This window comes from Ceratotherium simum, chromosome 22 (assembly GCF_057802395.1).
Source record: "Ceratotherium simum simum isolate JZ-2026a chromosome 22, ASM5780239v1, whole genome shotgun sequence".
Taxonomy (NCBI): domain Eukaryota; kingdom Metazoa; phylum Chordata; class Mammalia; order Perissodactyla; family Rhinocerotidae; genus Ceratotherium; species Ceratotherium simum.
In genome coordinates this window covers 28,681,560-28,700,274 of record NC_141921.1, presented here as the reverse complement: position 1 = coordinate 28,700,274, position 18,715 = coordinate 28,681,560, and the positions used below count along the sequence as shown (strand labels likewise).

The following is an 18,715-nucleotide window of genomic DNA, read 5'->3' as shown; positions in this document are numbered from 1 at the left end:
TAGGGAAATTTTAATGTAGACGTGGTTTCCGTTCCTTTTCAGTAAGGTGAATAGTAAAGTCATATCTGAAATCCGTGGAAAATAGTGCTAAATTCTCAGCCTGTCCTCTTGTTTATTTTTGCAAAGGAAGTATTAGGTAAACTAGTGCTCTCAAATCGAATCATTACTCTTTTAGAATAACTGGTGGTTTGATATCCAGATTTTCATTCTGGGTCAAGTTTGATTATTTAGTGATTAAAGAAAAATAATTTTGAAGAAATCAATTGCCTACTCCTAATATGAGGAAGAATTGAAGAAATTTTATTTCTTTTATTTAAGTGCAAGTGTATCTCACCCAGGGATAATAAATTAAGAATGTATATTGATTGGTAAGTGTTTTAAGTAGTGTTTATAAGGACTAAATTGCATATTTTATTAGCACAGAGTAATTTTGATGACTTAGTAAATGAGACTAGAAAACATGCTTCTGTAAATATTTTTATTGCTTAAAATATCTTTAATGCTTAAAATAATTTGAGTAGGTCATCAGTAAGAGCCCACATAAAGACTTTTCCTTCATTAATATACTTTTATTTATTTAAATACCACTTACAGGGATTTGCCACCTACTAGCAGTGTGATCTTGGGCAGGTTACTTTCTGAGTTTTGATTTCCTCACTATAAGATTAGGTGATTCCTCTTTCCCTTGCAGAGTTGTTGAAAGGCTTAATTGAGATAATGTAGATGATGCCCCTGATATGGGGCCTGACATAAAAACAGTGTGCAGTACCATTAGCTTCCTTCTCTTTTCACTGCTTTGTTCCATTTATACACTATTTAGATTTAGCTCATATCATAAGTATGAGTTCTCTTGAATTTTTTTTCATTACACTGGTTCAACTTGAATCAAGAATATAAACTCCATGGTGGCATAGATCTTGTCATTTTGTTTTATTTAGTGTTGTATCCTTAGCATCTAGCATGGGACCTGTGCTAGGTGCTTGACTAGTATTTGTTGAGTGAATGAATGAATGTCATGTATTTGAAGTAAATTTACTTGAATAAATTTAGAGAACAGTTTGTATTTGTCATGTATATTCAGTTGAAATTAATTCATTCAACAAACTTTGATTGATACCTATAATGTGCTAGGTACTGTTCTGTCCACATGGAACTTACATTTTAGCTGGGGGAGGGAAAAAGAGAGAAGGAGAATAAACCAGTACACAAGTAAGTTAACAGGATAATTGTAGATAATAATAAGTGCAGTAGCACTGTGAGGCCATCTGGAGGAGGGAGGGCCACTACTTTAGATAGGGTGTGGGGGGTGGCCTCTCCAAGGAGGTGACATCTGAGCTGAGACAGTAATGATAGCCTTCAAATAGCCAGGAGAAGAACATCATAGGTAGAGAGAACAGCAAGTGTGAAGGGCCTGAGGAGGGAATGAGCTAAATAGAATTCCTTAATTCGGATTATTAACATCCAAATAAAATTACTTCATCTAAATGGTATAGAGCAGATGCGAAGACAATGTAAATGCTGCATTTTGAGTGGAGTACTTTTAGATATAGCAGTGACTCAAAGTGTAAGATCATCAGTAGTCAACTTCATGGCCTAGTGTCTCAAAAGTTCCCTTGTGTGTTGGTTATTCTTTAGTAAACTAGATATAACAATACTCTTTGTCTATTATTGTGAGACTCGACTAATAACACTGGGATTTTGAGATCAAGAGGCTAAAAACCAACAAGTTTGAAATATGTGAGGTCTACAGCCTATTTTCTCCTCTTCTACAATTGAATCAATGTCTGCTTTCTAAAATTTTCTTCTCTATTTTGTTTCTTTATTTTTCTCTGTTATTTCTCTATTCTTCTCTATTGTAGTAGTTTTACTGCTTACTCTTAAAAATGCTGAGCATTCAAAATCATATTTGTCAGAAGGAAAAAAGGTCTTAAAGAACTTGAAGTAGGATGCTTCTGCAAGAGGCTGTAATTCAGTATTGTAACTTGAAAACCTGAGGAATTCTGGGGCCGGCCCAGTGGCTTAGCGGTTAAGTGCTCGCGCTCCGCTACTGGCGGCCCAGGTTCGGATCCCGGGCGCGCACCGATGCACCGCTTCTCCGGCCATGCTGAGGCCGCGTCCCACATACAGCAACTAGAAGGATGTGCAACTATGACATACAACTATCTACTGGGGCTTTGGGGAAAAAAAAGGAGAAGGATTGGCAATAGATGTTAGCTCAGAGCCGGTCTTCCTCAGCAAAAAGAGGAGGATTAGCACGGATGTTAGCTCAGGGCTGATCTTCCTCATCAAAAAAAAAAAAAAGAAGAAGAAAACCTCAGAAAGTCTTTAACGATTATTTTAATTGTGTCCTTGTCATTGCTGTTGTCAAATCTGATAACAAAGGATCAGAATTCTGCCTTTGCTGTTCTTAATAGAGAAGACTGGGCATTCTAAGAAATATGAAGAAAAAGAATAATAAAGAGTTGGGGAACTTTTTAATCTCATCATCTCTTAGGATGTAGAGAATTTTGCAAAGAATAATTCCTGCAAACCTTGCACCTTCAGATTGATATCCTCAAGGGACAGTATACAAATAAGATCCTTTTGTAGGAAAGATAAAACTATATTTGCTTTATACAGTTCTCAGCATTGAATTTAAATATGATGCATTTCACTAAGGTGGCTTCAGGGGGTACTATTTTAAGCTAATTTTTCTGTGTATATCTTTAGCAAGTCAAGGCATTAATAATTTATTCAGGATGTATAGGTAAGATATTTTTGTATTTTAATGGGAAATCTCATGTTTAATGGACTGGAGTACTGTCTGTTGGAGATTAAATACCTGAATATATTAATTTTGGCACACTTGACCTGATTTAGGGTTTTGCCTACAGTAATGTGTTTTGCTTATAAGAGCCTCCCTTTTCCATCTTCTTTTTAATAGCAACATCATGACAACAGAAAAGAGTTTAGCGGCTGAAGCTGAAAATTCACAGCATCAACAACAGAACGAAGAGGGAGAGGGAGCCACAAACTCAGGCCAACAAGAAACTCAGCCGGAAGAGACTTCTCAAGCGGCAGCTGAGGGAGATAATCAGTGTGAGCAGAAGCTCAAAACATCTAATGGAGACACTCCTACACATGAAGACTTGACCAAGATCAAGGAGCGGACATCAGAAAACAGGGGCCTGTCACGGCTGTTCTCCTCATTTCTCAAAAGGCCTAAATCTCAGTTCTCTGAGGAAGAAGGCAGAGAAGTACAGTCTGCTAAAGAGAAAGGTGAAGGGGGTCAGAAAGAGATAGAATTTGGAACCAGTCTTGATGAAGAGATCATTTTAAAGGCCCCAATTGCAGCTCCTGAACCTGAACTCAAAACAGACCCATCCTTGGATCTTCATTCAGTAAGCAGTGCAGAAACACAGGTAAGGATGTGCAAACGTGTGGGAGGCAGATATAATGAAGGTAGGTTAGACACCTTATTTTTCATTTAAGAACATTTAGTTTTCTTTTTTCCTGGCCCATTGATTTACGCATTGATAGTAATAAGTAACATGAAGCTTTGGAGTTTTCCTCTAAAGAAATTAATATAGTCAATGGAAACTTGATTTTTAAAAAGATATTTATATTATATAAATCAAAGAAAACAAAATTAACGAAAAGAATTTATCAAATGAATCTAGTCAGCCTAGATACCATTTTGCTGTAATAATAGAACAAGTCCAAGATTTTTAATAAAAGGGGGAAAAGAATTGAGGCATTTTAGAGTTCATTTTGGTGGAATTATTAGGAATGGGATAGTTATCAGCAAACATGGTTCTTTTATGGAAATCTTCATAAAAGCCCTGTGATAGATTCAAGCCATCCAGAGGTATGTGATAAGTTTGAGCCATGCCTGCCTTATTTTTGCCATTTTCTCCAACTAGATCATATTCTCCAACTAGACCACAAAGTGTAAGATATAGATGAGGAAGTCTAGCTCTTTATTTCACCTTTGTAATGTGTAGTAGCTTGGGGACTTAATTGTGTCACAGTGTAGTTAAACTAAACATGAGTTATCAATTTCTTCATCTGTCCAAAAAACATGGGAAAATATTAGTACTGTAACTCAAACTATTTTCTAGGAATCTCGTTTGTTTTCAGCCTTAATATCTACAAATTAAGAGTATTTTCAAAGTCTTTTCATTTCTTGAAACATGTGAGCATTATCTGCATTGTTAAAAGTACAAGTCCTATCTCAGGTTTGGGCTATACAGTTTTGTTATAATTTTCTAAAAATATTACATGTATTTCTAGAAATATTACTTGTATATTAAAAGTGCTAAGAGTAAAATTTAGGGTAAAGTTGTAATTATGCACTTGATGTTAGTGAATCAAGGTTGGAAACAAGATTTACTATATAGAGTAATAGTTAAAAATGCAGGCTATTGAATCAGACCAGAGGGTTCAAATCATAGAGAAGTGACACTTTTTGCTTTATCAGTTTCCTCCTCTGTACAATGAGGATAATAATATCCACCTTATTTGACTATTATGAGGATTAAAAGAGATGAACATGTAAAGCTCTTAAGACATTGCCTGGCATATAATAAACACTCCATAAATATTAGTTACTATTACTCAGTTAATAAACCTGAACAGTAAAAGCAAAGAATCCCTACATATCTTTTTTTTTTTTTTTTTTTTAAAGATTTTATTTATTCATTTTTTTCCCCCCAAAGCCCCAGTAGATAGTTGTATGTCATAGGTTCACATCCTTCTAGTTGCTGTACGTGGGACTCGGCCTCGCGTTGGACGGAGAAGTGGTGCCTCCGGGCGCGCCCGGGATCCGAACCTGGGCCGCCAGCATCAGAGCGCGCGCACTTAACCGCTAAGCCACGGAGCCGGCCCCCTACATATCTTAATATCATTAATTTTATTTTAGTAATACCAAAAGAGTTAAATTATATTATGTTGTAGGAAACCTGGTACTTTCAAGAGGTTTTTAACTGCTTTTTTCCTCCTCTGCTCTTTGTAGGGAAAAATCTGTTTCTTGTTTTAGTTAACGTTTGAATCAGAGCTTGTCTGTTTTGTCTAAAGATCATAGCATTTGTGCTGAAGTTGAAGCAGATGACAGACAAAGTTAATTTTAGATTGAACTAAAGTCTCATTCATTGAGACTCCACTAATTCAGAATTGAGATAAATTGTGTGCAGGTATTTGTCTACATATGACGAAAAAGAAACAAATTAGCACTGTTAAAATTTCAAGGGAACGTTGTTTAAAAGAGCAAACTATTTTAGGCCTTTTGCAAGCTAGTATTTACAGTCAAAACCTTGTGGATCAGAACCTTGTGGATAAAGGTTAGTTTGCTTAACCATAGTTCTGTATTTGTAGTAGAATTTCATTTTCTATCCAAGATTTTTTAAAAGTGAGTTTGCATTATAGGACTGCACCTTCAGTTTTCATCCAGAGTACCTTGGATTTTTTGGAAGGCATATGTCAATTTTTAATGTTTATTTATTTATTCATTCAACAAATATTTATTGAAAACCTACTATGTGTGCCAGGCCCTAAGCTGGGTATACACTGGTTAATAAAAACTACAAGATGGAAAAGAGGTTGAAGATCATGGATTATGGAGCCAGACTGGTATGTGACTTATTAACTGTGTGACGCTAGGCAAGTTACTTTAACTTCTCTGGCCTCAGTTTCTCCTCTGTCAAGTGGGGATAATAATAGTACCTTCCCCATGGGGTTATTATGAGGATAAAATGAATTCATATAGCTAATGCTTATAGAACAATAACTAGCCCATTGTACCAGCTATATAAATGTTTGCTATTATCATTATTATTATTATAAAACATGATCCCTACTCTTATGGACTTTATAGTCTAATGGAGGAGACAAAAAAGTAGTAAATAAAAAATAAGTAGTAAAAAAAAATTGGGGCCGGCCCCGTGGCTTAGCGGTTAAGTGCGCGCGCTCCGCTGCTGGCGGCCCGGGTTCGGATCCCAGGCGTGCACCGATGCACCGCTTCTCCGGCCATGCTGAGGCCACATCCCACATACAGCAACTAGAAGGATGTGCAGCTATGACATGCAACTATCTACTGGGGCTTTGGGGGGAAAAATAAATAAATAAAATCTTTAAAAAAAATAATTAGTAAAAAAAATTAGTTGTAATACAAGTTATGAAGGCAACAAACAGGATACTGACATGAAGAATAGTAGAGTGGAGATAGGACAGATAGGATAGCCAATGAAGGCCTCTCGGAAGAAATCGCATTTAAGAGGATCATGAAGGATGGGAAGGAGCCTTTTAGACCACCTCCAATTATCTAATGGAGGAACCAACTATGTCCTTAAATCCTTTTTCCTAAATGTCAATCATGTATTCTTTTGAAATAAAAGAATTAGTGAGGTTTATTTAAGAATCTTTCAGCAATTTTATTGTGTTGGAACTAAGAAAGTATATGCCAAGTGTTGTCCCACTTACCTGTATTACTTTGGAATAATTTAATGATTACCTAGAGACCCAGATTTCATCTATCTCGTTTCTTTGAGCCTTCTTTGCACTTACCATGATTGACACCTGGTAGAAAGGAGTTAACTGGTAGTTACAGTTGTTAGCTTACTACGTAAGTTGCTTTATGCTCTAAAATTGGTCCCAAGAACCCCTCTTAGTCATTCATAAAATTTAGAATATGTGACAAATCACATCTCATTTTGCAATTCATAAAGGTGCCTTGCTAAAATTGAGGCACATGAGGCAGAGATGTGAAAGTTTTGATAGACTTTAATATATAATGGCATAGTCAGGAAGAAAATATAATGCTGAGAACAATAGATTGGCGTCCTCTAGTTTACCTGTAAGCTTCACTTATTGATTTGAAAGTTGAGATTCTGTCTGAGAAGCTTTGAGAATTGCAGAGTCTGTAGATCTTTTGGGAGATCGTAATATCTTTTACAGAAAAATAATTATTTAATCTTAATGTCACTTACATTTGTTTTAACAGTTTTTCTTCTTCGGTTAGTACTTTTATTGGTAGCATGATTATAGGTAAAAGTGTATACAGCATGTTTTGTGAAATGTCTTTATTACTGACTTGGTAATATCATGGATATGTAGCCTGCTCAGGAAGAACGCAGAGAAGATCCAGATTTTGAAACTAAGGAAGGAGAAGGTCTTGAAGAGTACTCTAAAATAGAAGTGAAAGAAGAAAGTCCTGAATCTAAAGCAGAAAGAGAATTAAAAGCTTCCCAGAAGTCAACCAGAAGACACAGAAACATGCATTGCAAGGTTTCCTTGTTGGATGACACAGTTTATGAATGTGTTGTGGAGGTGAGTGCATTTTAATTTCGAGTAGTCAGAACTCTTACAAATTGTTTCATGTACGGTTGGCTAAGTGGTGCCATGGCCTGAGATAAGACCCAGTATAATGACTATTTCTGTGGACTGAAATGTTAATAGTGATTTTCTGGAAGTGGAGGTGTAGAAGGATTATAAGTTAGTCTAATTTTCTTCTCCATAGTTTTCTGTATCTGTCAAATCTTGTGAATTGAGCGTGTGTTACTTTTATAATCAAAAACAATTTTATTAAAATAAAAGAAGGGTTATTATTTATGGAGTCACCTTCCATGACTAAATTTCCCAGGATAGTCTCAATTTCTGATATTAGGTCCAGCTATCTCCGTAACTGTATTTGTCAAAAAAGTTACTTTCTATTCATTTCTGTTCTCCCAGATCTAAACCTTTAGTTTACTTAATGTATTTCTATAGCCCCAATGTATTTCTATAGCCCCATGAGGTAGCATATAAAAAATGTAAATCAAGTAATGCCATTTCTTAAAATTCTCTATTATTTTCTGAAAGAATAAGTAGTGAATCAGGATTAAATAAAAATGTCAGAGTTATTAAGTTACTCTTTTGCTCCTTCAAGACAAGTTAAAATCCTTAAAAATCTGTTAACTATTTTTTTAAACTAGAGCAGTAATTGTCAATTATGATATGCTTGATATATAAGCAATTGTGATTATTACTAATAAGAGCCTTTATTCATAAAGCATATAATTCACATATACTTGTATCATAGGTGTGTAACAAATTATTTCTGATATGAATTATTTATGTGCAAATGCAAATCTATCAAAGCAGAAATAAATAGTCTAAAATATTATATTTATTAATAGGTATTCCCTCTTCAAGTTTTAAAAAAGAAGTCAAGAAAAATATACTGTTGTACTTTGAAAATAGCTGCTATACCTGGTAACTAGTAGAGTCTGCTCGTTCTGCTCCTCACCACTAGCTAGTTTGGAGATGGGGAAAGCTATTCCACACTCATTCTTTCCATTCAGACCAAGACCCAGATATAAGTCCCTCATATCTGAAACATTTGGGGGCAAATGTGTTTCAGAATTCAGAATATTTTGGATTTCAGACAAACAATAAGTAATATTCTGCATATTTCATAACACAGTATGGTATAGAGCAGTACCCACATGATCAAGCACATTATTTTTATGGTAAAATATATGAAGATTCATTCTAAGATGGATAAATAAAGATCATAAATAGCCTCATAACAGTTCGGGTCAGAATTTGCCTTCAAATGAGGTTTACTGACCAAAAAAAAACCCCCAACCTTTTACTTTTTAGAACTTCTGGATTTTGGCATTATGAATAAGGGAGTAGGGACTTGACTTGTACATGAAGAACACCCAAATCATCTCTGTCATTTAGAGTGAAAACGTAAGAGGGAAAAAAAATGAAGAAAATGATAGAATGTAGATGGGTTAAGTCTGAAAATGAATTAACATCTATGTGAATTACTAATAGTCATAAAAAATAACTCACCTCATTAAGAAGAGGACCTGTTGTGTATCTGTGCCAAAAAATGATTTCTAATTTTTTTGAAGTTTTTAAAAATATATTTCTCAGAAGGCATTAGCCTGTTTGATTTTTTTCAACAATTCCAGTAGGTAGGTAGGACAGGTGTAAATATTCTTATCATTTTACAGGTGAGAAAGCTAATGTTCCAAAATATTAATTGAATCCACTCAGGTTGTTTAGCTAATAAATGGAAGACCCAGGACTTTTTGACTCTCAATCTCAACCTTGAAGTTAGATATTTACCCCCTATAAATAGGAATACAAGTACCAAAATGTGGCAGTAGTTTGGTTTTTTAGGTAAAGAAACATTAAGAAAATGATTTGTAGCACAGCTGAAAGAGCCACTGCAACAGGGTAATGTCCGTAGGGTGCCTAGAATTTTATACTTTATGCATTTTTCTGAAAGAGATTGCAGAGAGTTGAGACAAGGCTCTTTTTCATGGAACATTTGGTCTGAGGATGATAGAGAGTCTAGTTATTTCCATAGCCACTATTAACTGTCAGTGTCAACAGTTGATTCAATTAATTCAGGTGGCCACAGTGATTGGTAGCAGCCCATAGCAAGTTTCAGGAAATATTGCACCAAAAATAAAGAATGTGATGTTTAGGATGGAGGTGGCAGATGGTAGATGGAGGGAAAGTGGAATTGTGCTTTAAATTGTAGCACTATTTCCAAGCCACTATAAGTGTGTTACATATTTAAGCTGACAAATTAAGAAACAGGATTTTTGTAATTCTCGTTGTTCTACTCACACTGTATAGCCATCTGAAAGTGTTAGTAACCAAGGATAAAAGAGGAAATTGGAAAGTGACATTTTATTTTATTTGGTCATGAATACAGGAATAAGAGGAAACCTCAACTAAAGTATATATATCTTTGCAGAAACATGCTAAGGGACAAGATTTGCTTAAACGAGTATGTGAGCATCTCAATCTTTTGGAAGAAGACTACTTTGGTCTAGCCATTTGGGATAATGCAACCTCTAAGGTGAGGAGACTGCTTATAATGTAAAAAGCTGACAAAAAATTTGAGTTCTTTTATTATTGTTAAAAATGTATTTACGCCTGCCTCTCCAAGACATGGTATACTTAGTTATTCATGTCTATTCTTGTTTCTCAGATTTTCCCTCTAGAATGAACATTTTAAAGAGACAACCATTGCTAGTGTGTTCTTTCATCATTGAGAGAGAGTATCTACTATATATTTTTAAATGACAGGGAAAGTACAGAGCTATGATGTTCTCATTAGCAAGTAGATACCATTAACTTCATGTATTATACAATTAGTATTGTGTCTAATACGTAGGGGTTCATAATAAATATTTGAATGGATAGTCTATCAATATTATAGGATAATTATGATATACACTTATAGTATCACTTAAGAGTAATGTTATAAAAGAGAATAAAGTCCCAATATTATTGAAACAGTCATACAATGAATCTGACTTTTTCTTTCAGCCTAGAAGGAAACCAGTAGTTAACTTTTGATGGAAGTAAAGGAAAGTATAAGAACATGGAGGAGGGAAGAAAGGTTAAAAGTTAGGTATTTACTTTAGAAAACTTGAATTATTTCCTGGTCCAGTTAACTGAAAATTACACATATTTAGCTTAAAATCTAATGATGAAAACTTTAGTCCAGTTTAACAAGTATTTGCAGGTGCTATCCTAGATGACATGGATACAGCTGTGAATAAGATAGACATGGTCCCTGCCCTCTGAAACTTAGGGTTTATTGTGATGAGTGTCATGCAAAAGGAAGTACGAGATGTCATGGGAGGGTATGGCTGGGGATGTCTTCTCTGTGGAGGTGATGCTTAAGCCAAAACCTGAGAGATAAAATAGACAAGTGAAGTAGAGAGAGAATGGCTTGTTTAAAGGCCTGGAGTCGAGAGTTGACAATAGAGGAACTAAGAGCCATCTAGCCTGACTGAACATAGGGAGCGAGAAACAGAGTAATAGAGGAATTTGGAGAGCTACATAGGGGCCAGGTCAGAGGGAGAGAGTCTTGTATACAGTGTATTCAAGCTATTTTAGTTGGTTTTTCTCCAAGATGAGTTATATTTATTAAGAAAAGATGAAGGACAGCAGCCTTTAACAACTGCAAATCCTATGGATTGGGTTATTTGAGTTAGATAATGCAAACTAGAAGACATGGAATTTCCCTTTGCCTAAACAGAATCTATTTGTAGAATATGCTAGTAGTGACCTAGTAGTTTGTAACAGTTTGTTCCTTCTATGAATGACTTTTGACTCAAACAGAAGAACTATGTTTACCAGCACTAGGTTAATATTGTTCTTTAAGACTTAACTTCTGCTTTGTCTCCTGAAAGACTCAAACCAGCTTATGCTGAAACCTCTAATTTCCATTGTAAGGGAAGATTGAAAGTAATTAAAAAACAGAACAATACCCCCAAAACTGTAGTGAAAAACTTTCTGCAGCCGTGAACTAGAAAATTCTCCCATGAATCAAGGAAAATACTCTGAAAAGTATTTTATGTTATACAAGCTCAGTGAGATAAAATTGAATGTTTTTATATTGTGGGGGGAAAAAACTTCAAGGTTGATTTGAGAATACTTGAATTTGGCATGTAAAGAAAGTCTACTGAGTACCTACTTGTTTAATATAACAGGAAATAATTTTTCTATGAACCAAGCATACTTAAACGTCTAGAAGCTGGCTCATCTAAAGGCATTCAGCAAAGGAAATTCTTTCCTCTTGCAGATGAGCTTGTAGGGCTCAAATTGGTTCAAAAACTTTTAGTTGCATTGATAACTTTTCACCATTGTTGGTGTCATCCATATTCTGTCCTGTCAACAAGTTTTATTTCCTTTGTAGTAGTTTTTACTATCTTATTTATGTTTTAATGAGCAAATATTAAATTGCTTTATTTATATTCATTTATGTGTTTATGTGTAAAGTGATATTGAAAGTGCCTAATATAATAAGCTGAATAGTGAAGTACAGACCTGGTTTTGCGCAAAAAAGGGCATTATTGTCCCTGTTGGCTAAAATATTTCTGGAAAAGAAAAGTTGATGTGTCTGAGTTATAATTTGGTTTCAACTTCCCTGATAGTTTATAAGAACCCCTTCTGGGGAAATCAATGGGCAAGTGAATCCTGGGAAACATAGGGCTTAATATAGTCAAGGCATCTGGCAGATCTGTAATATGGGCCAGGTTCTACAGGATATCCAATAGGAATGTGATCAGGGGCAATGGGCTGTTCTATATTTTCTGCTTCTAAGTTTATTGTGGCCAAACTCCAACTCTCAAAAATAGGTCAAAGCAGAGTATTTCTTTGAGTTAAACTGAGGGTCTTTAGCTGATCCAGGAAGTAGGCATAGAAAGGAAAGCAGGAACTTCATTAGCCCATAGTCCGAGCAAATCTTGTGCAAAAATGAATCTGGGGAACACTTCCTTAGCATTGTCAGGTTAAAGGGGCAATACAGTAGCAAAAGCCATCTTGATGATGACAGTTCTTCCTCACTATGCTGTGTCTTGAGTCATACTTCTCCAGTCTCTGTATGGGTTGCACTTTCTGTCTAGCTGTCCCTGCTATTTCCCATCACCATCATCCTGGGGATTTGCTTTGCCTCCTCCTGTGATGTTTCTCCTGTTTCATTTGTGCTAGCTTTCCTTGTGTTTTCATAGATGCTCCTTCTGAGAAATGGTGCATGAGATGTACTCTTTTTGAGACGTTACATGTCTGAAAAATATCTTTATTCTACTCTCACATTTGGTTGTTAGTTTGGTTGCGTACAGAATTTGAGGCTTGAAATCATTTGCCTTCATAATTTTGAAGGCATTGCTCCATTGTCTTCTAGCTTGGAAGGCCAAAGCCATTATGATTCTTGGTTCTTTGTATGACCTTCCCTCTCTCCTGCCCTTTGTAGAATTAAGCTAGTAGAATCTTTCTTTCTTTCTGTCTTTTCCTCCCTCGCTCCCTCCTTCCCTCCTTCCTTCCTTCCCTCCTTCCCTCCTTCCCTCCTTCCCTCCTTCCTTCCTCCCTCCCTCCCTCCCTCCTTCCTTCCTTCCTTCCTTCCGTCTTCATCTCTCTTCAAGGTTCGGAGATTCACAGTGATGTGTCTCTGTGTGGATTGATTATCATCCGTTGCTTGGGGCCCATGTCTGTATTCTTTACCGGACTGTGATTTCCTAAAAAATGTCCTTGTCTAGCTCGTTGACTGGCTTGAGTGTGGTAGGCATTCAATAAATGTTAAAAGAGTGAGACATATTGTTACACTTGAGAGAACAGCTCTGCCACTTATTAGTTGTGAGTTAAGTAAGTTACTTATACCTCTCTCTTCTCATTGGTAGAATGGGAATGATAATGAGATAATCTATATAAAAGCATATAAAATGGTACCTGGCATGTAGGAAGCACTCAATAAAAATTAGGTATTATCATTGTTATTATGATAGTATTATTTAAAAATGAAATTACCAACTAACCAAAGGCTTTGCTTAAAAAAAATTAGATTTGTGTGTCATAATCTAGTGGTGCATTGTGGAGCACCTTTCCAACTGAATAATCTACCTGATCTTTTCTCAGGTAGGGTATAGTGGAGAGCAGCATATCTTTAATTTAAAATTGATGTATCTAGGGCCGGCTCCGTGGCTTAGCGGTTAAGTGCGTGCGCTCTGATGCTGGCGGCCCGGGTTCGGATCCCGGGAGCGCCCCGAGGCACCACTTCTCCGTGCAACGCGAGGCCGAGTCCCACGTACAGCAACTAGAAGGATGTGAACCTATGACATGCAACTATCTACTGGGGCTTTGGGGGGAAAAAACTGAATAAATAAAATCTTTAAAATTGATGTATCTAGCCAGATTATCCAACTTCATTTTAGTTACCATTTCCTATATATCTACTGTCAATAAGCCAGATTTCCAGATATTCTCTTTAGAAGTATATATTTATGAAATGATTAAATCTGTAAAACAATTAATCCTTGTTAGTCATTTATCTAAATTTTCTGTCATTCGGAAAGCACAAAAGATACTAGAGCTGTAAAGACTCTTGGGGCTCATTCTCCTCATTTTAGAGATGAGAAAACTGAAGCATGTAAAGGCAGAGTGGCTTCCTCCAAGCTACACAGTCAATTCACCCTGAAATTCCTTGCCTGCTGCCCCTTCTTAAGTGATTTTCTTCTTTAGCTTTTTATTCCTCTTTCCTTGATTTTTACATTTTATCTTTGTTTCTTGGTTTTTGTTTCCTACCTACAGAATTAGTTCTTCATGTTGTGAGAAAAAATTTGAACCATAATACAAGGCGAGAGAAATATTTTATCCTTTTTCCATTTCTAGTCTCTGGTGTCTTCTTTTGTATGTGTAAAAATTTGTTTTTTGTATATGTAACTTCTCTCCTTAAGAGCTTCTGGATCTGTGTGTTTTGTTTGTAGACAATTGAGTGCCTTTAGCAGGGAGGAAAGTTAATTGAATTGACTCTTTCCTCACTTGGAATGGCTTGCTTGCTTTCTTTCCCTACTGACTGCATGACAATAGGCCTATTGCCAGACTGAGTCTGGCAAGAGAAGAGGAAAAGCAGTCAGAAGCAAACTTCTATAGTCCTGTGAGAGATTTATTACCACTATGAATCAAAATTATATGAGTTAAATAGTTGCTTCTTACATTTTATTCCTGCTTAGAATTAGTTATTTATGACTGAATCAGGGATTTTTCCTAGGAAGAAAGTCACTCACATTAATTCCTACCCCACCTCTACCCCCAGATTCTCTTTCTAAGCGAAAAACTTGAGCTCTTCTAGTAAATAATGAGAATTTTAAATTAGGGGTTCATTTAATTCACTAGTGGGGCTGGCCTGGTGGCATAGTGGTTTACTTCGCATGATCTGCTTTGGCAACCCAAGGTACGCAGGTTCGGATTCTGGGCATAGACCTGTACACCACTCATCAAGCCATTCTGTGGCAGTGTCACACATGCAAAATAGAGGAAGATTGGCACAGATGTTAGCTCAGTGACAATCTTCGTCAAGCAAAAAGGGGAGGATTGGCAACAGATGTTAGTTCAGGGCCAATCTTCCTCACCAAAAAAAAATAACAATAATTTCAATATAGCCTTCTTTCCTGTTTCTTCCATTTTCTGTGTGGGTGAATTTTTGTACCTTAGGAGTCAGATAATCCACTCTGGAAAGATAGTCATTCATAGCCAGGAGGGTCTTTCTTTCACCTTGCAAAGGCAAATAGCAAACACCAATGGAGTGAATATTAAATCAAGAGTGTGAGGGATTTAGTTTATAGTCCTCTGAGAGGATGGATTGTTTTTCATTGATTCACGACTGGCTTTGAAGGCAAGTGCCAGTAATGATTGTATTTTTATTGTCTGGTAAACTAGGAAGACTAAAATGAATTTTGTAAACATACTTGTAGAGTAGAGAGGCTGCATTTGGAATCCTGTCTTTTGCTAGGAAGATTTGGGTTGACATCTCTAGTGAATTTAAATGTGGCTTTTTTAAGGCTTAAGGAGTGAGACCTAGAATTACCTGCACTAGAGAGTTTCTCTGAACATATCTTGGAGCAGTGATTTGTAATCAACATATTAAGTGTTACCACACAAAAATGGTTCTCCTACCTGATGCACATAAACAAGCCAATTAATTACGGCATCAGCTGTTTGGAAAAGAAATCAGCTTTATTCTGCAAGATCAATCTTCAGGGAGATGGGGGGCATGTGCTCTCACGTCTGTCTCCCCGATTCAGGGTTAGGGGTGAAATTTAAGAGGTTAGGGAGAACAGGCTGGCACGTGGAAATGCTGGTGGGACAGGTTTTTTTTTTTTTGTGAGGGGGATCAGCCCTAAGCTAATATCCATGCCAATCCTCCTTTTTTTTTATTTTTTATTTTTTGCTGAGGAATACTGGCCCTGGGCTAACATCTGTGCCCATCTTCCTCCACTTTATATGGGACGCCGCCCAGCATGGCTTGACAAGCGGTTCCTCGGTGTGCGCCCGGCATCCGAACCCAGGCGGCCAGCAGCGGAGCGCCCGCACTTAACTGCTATGCCACAGGGCTGGCCCCCAAGTGGGACAGGTTTTGATAGGTGGGCTTCAAGCATTTATGGTAAGGTTCTAAACGTTTATGATGAAGTTCTAAACATTTATGGTAAGGTGGGGGAAGGAATTTTAACACTGGATTTTCTTGAATGACAGACCTCTCGCTTCTGATAAGAGTCTGACTTTTAAGTTCCAGTCACGTCCTGGTCCTTTGGTTCCATGGGGAGGAAAATCTGTGGTTCTGCGGTCATTTCAGGTCAAGATTACTTCTTTTGCGCATGCTCTGGCTACAGGACTTTGCAAATTTTCTGAATCACTCTGTTGATAAGAGGTGGGGTCTGTTTGAACTGGCTCTAAATGGGCCTGTGGTTACAACAGCAGCATAAACAATGGTTATTCCTTGCGTTAAAGAAGACAGACCTGTGGAATTTATAGATAAGTCTTTTACCTCAAAAGACAAGGATTTAGGGGCCGGCCTGGTGGCATAGTGGTTAAGTTCTTGTGCTCCGCTTTGGCGGCCTGGGGGTCGCAGGTTGGTATCCCGGGTGCGGACCTCCACACCACTCATCAAGCCGTGCTGTGGTGGCGTCCCATGTAAAGCAGAGGAAGATGGGCACGGATGTTGGCCCAGGGCCAGTCTTCCTCAGCGGAAAAGAGGATTGGCAACAGGTGTTAGCTAGTCTTCCTCAAAAAAAAAAAAAAAAAAAGATATGAAAAGTTTCTATTCATGTTACCTTCTTAAAAGTCTCAAGTTGATGGTGCCAGCCCGGTGGCGTAGCAGTTAAGTTCGTGCATTCTGCTTTGGCGTCCCGGGGTTTGCCGGTTCGGATCCTGGGTGCAGACCTACTCACAGCTCATCAAGCCATGCTGAGGTGGGGTCCCACATAGAAGAGCTACAACTCTACAACTATGATACACGACTATGTACTGGGGCTTTGGGGAGAAAAAAGAAAAGGAGGAAGATTGGCGATAGATGTTAGTGCAGGGCCAATCTCCCTCAAAAAAAAAAAAAAAAGCCTTAAGTTGAAACTATTGTCTCTCTCCTGGTTTATTTCAGTAGCGTTCTTCATTCGTTCGTTCATTCATTCATTCATTCATTCATCAAACATTTATTGAATAGATAGCATTTGCCTTATGCTAGGCAGAGCTATAAAATACAGTCTTTCTTCAGGGAGCTCCCGGACTGACTAGGGGACAGCCATAAGATGGGCACCCACATAGACAGGGTTTTCTGCAGAAGGTAACATAAGATCTGAATTATAAGAGATAGTCAGGAATCTTCCAGATGAAGAAATGGGGATAGAGTATTCCAAGTGAAAGGAACAACGTGTGAGAATGTGTTTTGAAGTAGAGCACACGTGATACCTGTAATTCTTCAGTTGAATAAATGGAGATCTGTATCAGGATATCACTGCTCTTCATCTCTATATTATTTTGAAGCTTTGTTTTAAGCTTGAGAAGGAGTGCAATTCTTTTTAAAGCACAAAACTTAAATTCTGTGTAAAAGGTTAATTTATTTAACTCACAAGATATGCCTGGCAAAATGGACTCTTGAAAGGGAATCCTTGCTACTGAAAGTATTCAAATAGAAACTAAAAGATAGGGGCTGGCCCGGTGGTGTAGTGGTTAAGTTCACACACTCCACTTTGGTGGCCAGGGGTTCTTGAGTTTGGATCCTGGGTGTGGACCTACCCACCGCTCGTCAAGCCATGCTGTGGTGGCACCCCACATACAAAATAGAGGAAGATTGGCACAGGTGTTAGCTCAGAGACAGTCTTCCTCAAGCAAAAAGAGAAAGATTGGCAACAGGTGTTAGCTCAAGGCCACTCTTCCTCACACTCCCAAAAAAAGAAACTAGAAGATAATCCAGAATTGGTATTTTTGGGGGGCATCTTAAGATCCCTACTAAAATAGGGTTCTATAACTTTTATCCTCTCAATATTTTGTTATTTTATAAATTAATCTCTGCCTCTTTCCTCTAGCTATAACCTTCTCCTTCTCCTGTCCTTCACAACCAATGCTCCCTGAGAATTTAGTTTACGCATAACTATCTCTATTTCCTCACTTCCTATTAGTAAAACATAATGCAGGAAAATGTGTAAATCATACATATATATCTCAAAGAATTTTTAGGAAGTGAACATACTCCCAAGATCAAAAAATGGCCATTACTAGGACTCCAGAATCCCCCTTGTGCCTCCTCCCAGTCACTACCCCCAATGCCTAACAATCATTACTCCCATACCACCCCCTATCAAAAGTAACAGATATCTTCCTGACATCTATCACCATCAGTTAGTTTTGCCTGTTTTTAAACTTTACGTAAATGAAATCATACATACATTCTCTTAGGTCTGGCTTCTTTTGTTCGATATTGTGTTTTTGAGATTCATCCATGTTATTGCGAGTAGCAGTAGTTTATCCATTCTCGTTGCTGTATAATAGTTCATTGTTTGACGATGCCACACTTTATTTGTGCATTCTACTGTTGGTGGATGTCTGGCTTGTTTACAGTTTGGGGCTTTTATGAATACTGCTGCTAGGAACATTCTTGTACATGTCTTTTAGTGCTTATCTTGTCATATTCATTTCTGTTGGGTGTATTCCTGGAAGTGGAATTGCTGGGTTGTAGACAACACATATATGTTCAGCTTCAGTGGATACCATCTCCCACCAGCACTGAATGAGAGTTCCAGCTGTGTCACATCTTCACCTGCACTTGGTGTAACTCATTGCATTTTGATTTCTGCCCTTATCATTCTGCCCTTGCCAAGATCCTCATGTTTTTCATCCTCGTGTTACTTGTCCATTTTGCAGTGTTGATGAGCTTGGCTGTCCATCCTTGAAACTTTCT

At 37.3% G+C, this 18,715-nt stretch overlaps 1 protein-coding gene across 21 annotated transcripts in view; it reads left to right on the top strand.

Moving 5' to 3' along the window:
• EPB41 (erythrocyte membrane protein band 4.1) overlaps positions 1–18,715 on the top strand; it is a 184,314-nt gene that overhangs the window by 77,395 nt on the left and 88,204 nt on the right. For 20 of the 21 annotated variants that reach the window (XM_087446415.1, XM_087446420.1, XM_087446418.1 and 17 more), the window contains 3 exons: positions 2,924–3,401; positions 7,090–7,302; positions 9,734–9,838. In XM_087446415.1, the coding sequence (XP_087302541.1) occupies positions 2,931–3,401; positions 7,090–7,302; positions 9,734–9,838 (789 nt within the window). In that variant the 5' untranslated portion in view covers positions 2,924–2,930. Of the gene's footprint in view, positions 1–2,923; positions 3,402–7,089; positions 7,303–9,733; positions 9,839–18,715 lie in introns of those variants that run through there. The other variant, XM_087446422.1, reaches the window with a different exon arrangement.